Source organism: Equus przewalskii, chromosome 22 (assembly GCF_037783145.1).
Source record: "Equus przewalskii isolate Varuska chromosome 22, EquPr2, whole genome shotgun sequence".
In the NCBI taxonomy this organism is placed as follows: domain Eukaryota; kingdom Metazoa; phylum Chordata; class Mammalia; order Perissodactyla; family Equidae; genus Equus; species Equus przewalskii.
In genome coordinates, this window is record NC_091852.1 from 19652733 (window position 1) to 19660629 (window position 7897).

The window sequence follows — 7897 nt, forward strand, 5'->3', positions numbered from 1 at the left end:
CACCACATGCCTGAAATAGCTCCCAAGGATCATAGATGTCATCAGAATCAGGAATTTTGTTTTTTGAAGGAGACACAAACCAATGCAACTCTCTCTCCTTTTTCATTAATCTAACACAGTGTGGTAGGCTGGGTCTCCCAGAATCCCAGGGGAACCTAACTAATAGTAACTAAATGTGCCCCTAAATTAGGAGCCAGGATAGCATGGCCTGAACTTGGACATCGAGACCCGCCCTCTGCCACCACCTGGAGTCAAATTTCAGGATGCTTTGAAAAGTGGCTAATCTCTGAGCTTCATGAATTTGGGGAATAATAATCAATTGAGTCATTAACCAAGGATACCAGGAAGAAAATAAGTATCACAGAGTGCTCAAAAACAATGAGTACATTAAAAACACTCCCTTCCAGTTGCTGAAAGTATGCATGTAAAGTACAGAAAAAGAGTCTTCATAGGACTTGCTAATTCTTAAATATATATTAAAATAGATAAAATATACCTTCAAGGTTCAGACAAGTGAGAAAAGCCTCAAAATCTCATGTTCAAGGTGAGAGCACTTCCAGAGGTGTATATGGAAAAACATTCTTGAACCAAACCATGTTTAACAAAACACTCCTTTCAAATGAATATACTTGTCCTTTGGATTTAATTTTGTATCAAGTATACAAGCAAAACTTTTATTGAAGCCAAAAGATTTGCTGATTTAGTTGACAGAGCAGTCGAAGGCACATAATGACCCTTCAAAGCTTGAAATATGAGGCCATCCTTCTACTGGGTTCCTACGTGTGTTTGAAGTAACCTTAGACTTAAGTTGGCACTGTCACTCAACTACCTCGTTTCATATGCCAATAAAACTTCTGAGCGATAAACAAAACGTGGTATATCCAAACAATGGAATCTCATTTGGCAATAAACAGAAATGAAGGACTGACACATGTCACAACATGGATGAAGCTTGCATTATGCTAAATGAAAGAAGCCTTCACAAAGGACCACATCTTGTATGATTCTATTTATACGAAATGTCCAGAATAACAAATCCATAGAGACAGAAAGCAGATTAATCAGTGGTTGCCTAGGGGGTCAGAGAGAGATGGGGAGTGAGGGCTAATGGGTGTAGCGTTTCTTTTTGGGGTGATGACAATTTCCTGAAATTGATTGTGATGATGGTTGCACAACTCTGTGAATTTACTAAAAATTAGTGAATTGCACACTTTAAATGGATGAATTGTATGGAATGTGAATTATATCTCAATAAAGCTATTATTAAAAAGACTTCTGCAGTCCTCAAGCCAATTTTTAAGCTTTTTTCATAAAAACCTTAGTTCAGCTGTCTTTAAATTAGTTACAACGTGCTATTAAGCTCCTTTCTTTTAACTATTAAACCCTTTTCTTTTAGAAATACATACTGAAATACTTAAAGGTTGAAGTTATGATATCTGGGGTTTGCCTTAAAATAATCCAGTTTCGTTAAGAAGGCAGAGCATGGGTATAAAGTGGCCATGTGTTGATAACTGCGGAATTCGGGTGATAGGGAAATGGGGGTTCATTCTTCTATTCTTTCTACATTTGTTGAGATTGAAAATTTTCATAATAAAATATTAAAAGTGGAGTGGGGCTCTTAAGACTTCCTGGTCATTTATATGCGGTCTCTCTATTCTGTTTACATTTTCTTTTTAAAAATATACAGACATTGAAATATTTATAGATGAAATGATGTGATGTCTGAGATTTGCTTCAAAATAATATGGGGAGTTAATCTGACCAGGGTAATGGGGAGCAGGATGGAGCTAATCCCTAGCCAGCCTGGAACACCCATCCCTCTGGAGTTATCAGAACACACAGAGCCAGCAGCAAGCTGGGAAGACGTAGACATGAAACAATTGCTGGCGCTGGGTGAGCGGTTTATGATGGCTCATCATACAGTGTCTGAATAAATTTAAAATTTTCCATAATGCAAAGTTAAAAAAGAAAAAAACCAACCCCTCTCACATACGTAAATTCAAATGGTATGCTACTGGTGAGACTTTTTTCCTAAAACACCAAGGGAGTCATGGGGCCTCGTGCCATCCTCAAATCCTCTTTGGTTGTTCTGGAGATGAAGCATCTGTTGGTTCTGTCGTCACTGTGCAAATTCTGAGGTCAACCTCAGAAACAGGCCACAAAAAATAAGAAAAATGAACAGCTGCAGGTTTGCACACAGAGCTGGGGGACAAGGTGTGGAAAATGACCCTATAGAAGAGAACTTAATTCCAAGTTACCGATTCTCTCCCTGCTCTGGTTTCCTGGGTCCTGGAGACAAAGACACGCCCAGCCAGCAGGCCCAGGTTCACAGCCCTCACCTTCTGGCTGATGACCTTTTGTTTACAGACTTCATCAAATCCAACTATGGCTTGACTGACATCTAAGTGCATTTGCTTCTGAAATAATTCACAATAGTACACCGATTTTGGGTTTTAATTTTATAAAGGAAAAATTAGTTTTCAATAACCCTAAAGTAGCTATCTTTGAGAAGACAAGAGATTATGATTTTACAAAGAGTAAATCCCTAAAAATGTATGCAAAAGTCATTTCTGGCCCATGGTATTCAGAGAAATGAAATGCACCCACCCTTTGGCTGAATTTAGTCTGACAAATAGACTAGATCTAATCCCTACCCTGCTGGGAATACCCTTCCTCCTGCAGTTTTAAAGAACACTCAAGGGGGCAAGAGGAGAGTCTGGGGGTGGCGGGGGCGGGGGGGGGGGGTGGCCAGGAGGATGGGATTATGCCTTCTACACATGCACAGATTGTGAACTCAGGTCACCATAGTTGGGTTGTACCACAGTAGGATCAAGCATCCAAGTATTTCAAAAGGAGAGCAAACTGGCATCAGTTTAAGTGTAAATAGTCAGGCCAGGCTCCAGGTACTTAATGTTCTTATTCAAACAATTACTTTGGGTTCAATTAGTTCTCCCTATATTCGTAAAATTTGATCTTGAATCTGGGTATGTGTGGACCTGCAAAAGGACAGTTTTTATGCATTGAGAACATACATTCATTACAGATCTTACTCAAAACTATAGGACTGCCAGACTTTAAGATTTAGTTAGTTCATAAAAAAGATCGTTTACTTTAAAATGTTCATCTTCCACAATCATTTCACAAAAACCCATTTCCAAGTCTCTCAAGCCCCAGCAAACCTCCAGAGGTTGGATGCCTTGGCGACTGTGAAATTGTTGGAAGGGAGGGATGAGGAGCCACTCAGTGTCCACAGATGCTCCAGGGAACAGCCTTTCTCCAGGGAGGCCGACACCTTTTGCCCCAGATCAGCCTTCGCCGTTGGAGGAAGCAGGGCCAGGAACCTGAGCGGGGCTGACAGCTCCAGCTAGCTGCCCGAGCTGCTGGGGGCTTTGGCGAGCTCATGCATAATGACAGCAGACTGCGTGGCTCCAGGAACCGAGTAGGGGCTTAGGGGCCTCCTTTATAAAGGCCAGCGACAAGCATGCGTTTACACACACCCTGTCATTACCTCCTGAACTTGTCCCCAAATAGAGTGGAGCCATCCTACACCAGACACATTTCACATTTACGTGTGCCTTAAAGTAGAATAAAATAAGGGCCCCAGTCAAGCTGTCACTTCAGTCATCCCACAAACACACCTACTATGTGCCAGGCACTGTTGATACACCAGTGAACAAATAGACCACAATCCCTGGCCTCCTTGGACGGACACTGTCAGCGAAATAAATACTCAGTGGCTGAAAGTTTAATCATATTCCTCCACTTTCCTGCCACCCACCCTATCCTTCCAATCTCCCAAAGACCTGGAAATCTGTTTCATTCTATTAGCTTAACAGGGAAAACAAAACCCTTTAGCCTGCGAGGAACAGACACTGTCCAGGTGCAACCCAATGCACCCCTGAACTCCACTAGCTTTGAGCCTTTTCCAGCCTTAACGCCTCCAAAACTTCAACAGGACTGAGGGGCTGTGCTCTGTCTCTGCAGCCTTGGGGGCCAATCGCGGGCCCATGAAGGGGACCGACCAGAGCCCCCTGCTCCCCGGGGGGCCCCGCCGAGGCGAGCTGGGCACGCGCGGCACTCACCGAGGAGCCGGCCCAGAACGGGCACGAGTTCTTCACTTGCGGGGAGCTGCTCAGCGACAGCGCCCCGAAGCTGAGTGCCACCATGCAGCAGCCCAGGATCAGCTGCAGCAGCCCGAGCGACAACAGCGGGCGAGCGGGCAGCAGCGCCGAGCCCGGGGCGGCGGCGGCGGCGGCGGCGGCCCGGCGGGAGGCGAGCGCGGGCGGCGCGGCCAGCACCCCGGCGGCAGCGGCGGGGGCGGCGCAGCGAGGCCGCGCCGGGGGCTGCAGCGCGGCCCGGGGCCACCGCGGCCGCAGCGGGGGCAGCGGCGGCTCCTGGGCGGCGGCGGCCGCGGCGCCCGGGCCCCCGGCCTGCGGCCCGCCGGAGAGCCCGGCCACCGGGCAGCAGGAGCCCGGGAGTACCACGGGCAGGGACATGGACGGGCGGGGAAGGAGCGGCCGGCGGCGGCGGGGAGGGGACGCGGAGCGGAGCCGCGGGCGCCGCGCACTGGGCACCGCGGGCGGGCTCCGAGGCCGAGGGGGAGGGAAGGAACTGCGCACGGCCCAACCACTTGCTGCTGCTGCCGCCGCCGCCGCCGGCGCCGCCACCGCTGCCCCGGCTCCCGCCGGCCGCACCCACCTGCCACCCGGCGGGCCCGCCCCCGCCCGGCTCCCAGCGCACCCTCGCTGTAACCCACGCGCGCCCTGCGCTCGCGCCGGGCGACTGCTGCAGCCTTTGGGTCGCGGTAGAACCCGTGCACGCTCCCTGGGGTCCAGGAAGGGTGCCCAGCTCCAATTTTTTATATAGGTCCCTCGGGCTAGGAGGGACCTCGCAGTCACGGTGCGTCGGAGCTGGCGGCCGACAGTCTAAGAGTCTGTTCCCCACCCGCCGAGCTGGACAGGAGCGCGGGAGAAGCGCTGTGGACACTTGCCCCCTTCCGATCCAGCCAACAGGGGGACCCTGCAACCTTTAATGTGAAGGGAGCCTAGCTTTAAACTCTTTTTCCCCAGGGAGGGGATGATGGCAGGAGGAGGGGCTACGGATGACTTGGTGGGAAAAGTCTAAGCTGCAGGGTTTCGGGGAAGGACGAGGCTGAGCGAAGTCACCGCTCGCACTGGGCTTCCGGGCGCTGACACTGCGCGGCCGCCCGCCGCTGGAAGTGGGGGAAGGTAGAGGGGGCGGGCAGGCGGGGTGCTTTCCCGACACAAGGGTAGGAGCCAGAGTGAGCACGAGGTTACCTTGGAAGTAAGTATCCAGCATCCGGAAAGAAAGAAGCCGGGACGGCCCGGAGCGTGTGGCAAAGGTTACAGTCTGTGTCAGCCTCCCCTTGACTCCTGAGCTATACCGGGCATCACCTGGTAGAACGTAAAATGCTAAACTTCCGAAGAAATATCTTAATAAAATCCTAATCTGTTTTTGCTAGTTTATAAAACATATTAGAGCTTTTTTAAAAAAAAAAATTCGGCTTTGCAAAATGATTTTCCCTAATAGTATACCTTTCCCTGCGATGAATTCTTATGTGTGAAAGTGTTCTTATACATAGAATGATTAATTTATTTTTTGCAGGTTAAGAACCAGAATAGTGTCGTTTTGCAGTTAGTCGGTCTCAGTATCAGGCAGCTCATTTTATCAGGAAACTGAGGGTATTTAACATCCTCCTGCCCAATAAACCAAGGGAAATGTGTGTCCGTTTTTATGCTCTGCTTGCAAAGGCTATACTGTGTTTATTTTGGTCATTACTTACTTCAACCCACAATGTGATGCGTTGCCAATGTGCATGTGTGTTTACATATACACTGTTTGAATTATTAAAGCACCTGTGATGAATAGTCCCTAAGACTTCTTTTACAAATGCCTCTTGGAAGTAAACTTCAAATCCTGGAGAAAAAAGGAGCTGTCTTTTAAAGTAAATGTTTCCAGTCCGTTGATTCATGCACTTTAAAAATGTCTTGCAGTACATGTTCTTAAATTGCAGGTGATGTTAAATTAAAAGCTTCTTGTGTGCCGAGTTTATACCTTATATTTTAGACACAAGCTTAAAGGTATTTAATTTTCAAGGCTCTACTGCGTTGTGCAATATAAAGAGTCTGAGTCTTGAGAAATTGTGTCAGCTTAACGAATCTATTCCACTGGTCAATCCTTGGCCCCTGAAATGTACTATTAAAATGTATTCTTTGTGTCTGGCAATGTTGATGCCAGAAGTCAGATGTCCTCCTTCCCCATGGATGGCTGATGACTGGAAGGGAGAGTTCCAGGGGAGCTGATAACCATCTGTGTCTTGCTGTGGGGGCTGGTTACGTGGGTGGGGTTCGTTTGGAGTAAATTCATGGAGTTACACTTTGTGCCCTTTTCTGTATTTTATACTCGAATACTTTAAAGTATTTCTAAGTACTTTGCCCTTAAGTCTATTTCTGTATATAGAAACAGATGATAGCAGAGATCATAAAAATGCATAGATAGTTTTATACCATAGCTTTAGTTACTTTTTTCAGGCCACTAAACCTTTTCTAAAGCTGCTAGTTAAGAGTTGTGCTGTAGTTTTCTTTTTTTGTTAGAGGCCACCTTTATACTGTGAGCTTCTTTATCTGCTTATCATAGACGTGAATCCATGTCACATTGCCCCAACCTTTAAGGTTATGCTAAATAACTCTCTTGAGTATTTGAGCTTTGCGTTTTGTAACCCAGGCTTGATTCTTTGCATTCCCCAAACACTTGCTTGCACTAAGTCCTTAGACCTCATCAAGCTGAGCTGGATGTAACTAAGCTCTTAGAGGGTGATTCAGAGCTATTGATTTCAGGTTGGCTTAAACAAAATAGTAGAGTGAGGACTTTGGAAAACAGTCTGACATTTCCTCAAAAAGTTGCAGTTAGCATTTGACCCAGTAATTCCACTCCTAGGTATATACCCAAGAGAAACGAAAACATATGTCCACACAACAACTTGCACACAAATAGCATTATTCACAATCGCCGAAAGTAGAAGCAACCCAAGCGTGGATGAATGGATAAACAAAATGCACTATTATGGATGAACGGGTAAACCAAATGTGGCAACCCGTGCAATGGAATATTTTTAGCAATAAAAGGAATGGAGTACTGATACATGCTACAACATGAACAAACGTCGAAAACATGATGCTAAGTGAAAGGAGCCAGTCACAAAAGACCACGTATCATATGATCCCATCCATATGAAATCTCCAGAATAGACAAGTCCGTAGAGACAGAAGGTAGATTAATGGTTACTTAGGGGTGGGGGATGGGGAGATTGTATGCAGAGAGGGTGACAACTAAGGGTAAAGTGTTACTTTTTTTTTTTTTGAGGAAGATTAGCCCTGAGCTAACATCTGCTGCCAATCCTCCTCTTTTTGCTGAGGAAGACTGGCCCTGAGCTAACATCTGTGCCCACCTTCCTCTACTTTATGTGTGGGACGCCTACCACAGCATGGCTTGACACTCGGTGCCATGTCCCCACCAGGGATCCAAACCGGCAAACCCCAGGCCACGGAAGCGGAGCGTGTGCACTTATCCACTGCGTCACTGGGCTGCCCCGAGGGTTACTTTTTGAGGAGATAAAATGTTCTAAAGTCGATTGTAATGATGATTACACAAGTGTGACCATACTGAAACCCATTGAATTGTACACTAATTTAAATGGGTGAATTGTATTTCAATAAAGATTCCTGTGAATTATATCTCAATAAGCCCTTACCAAAAAAATCAAAAATAAACAAAGTGAGGAAGAACGTGTGGAAAATTTGACCCAGACATTTCATTAATGTAGGTGAAAGTTCAGAGAAACAATACTTGCAGTGTATTGTTCAGTGGAACCCAGCTG

The 7897-nt window shown here is 46.5% G+C and overlaps 1 protein-coding gene across 2 annotated transcripts in view; it reads right to left on the bottom strand.

Moving 5' to 3' along the window:
* Positions 1–4604, bottom strand: part of ENTREP1 (endosomal transmembrane epsin interactor 1) — a 62178-nt gene extending 57574 nt beyond the window's left edge. The window contains exon 1 of one of the 2 annotated variants that reach the window (XM_070590747.1): positions 4083–4604. In XM_070590747.1, coding sequence (XP_070446848.1) covers positions 4083–4496 — 414 coding nt within the window. In that variant the 5' untranslated portion in view covers positions 4497–4604. The remainder of the gene's footprint in view (positions 1–4082) is intronic. The other variant, XM_070590746.1, reaches the window with a different exon arrangement.
* Positions 4605–7897: the final 3293 nt, after the last annotated feature.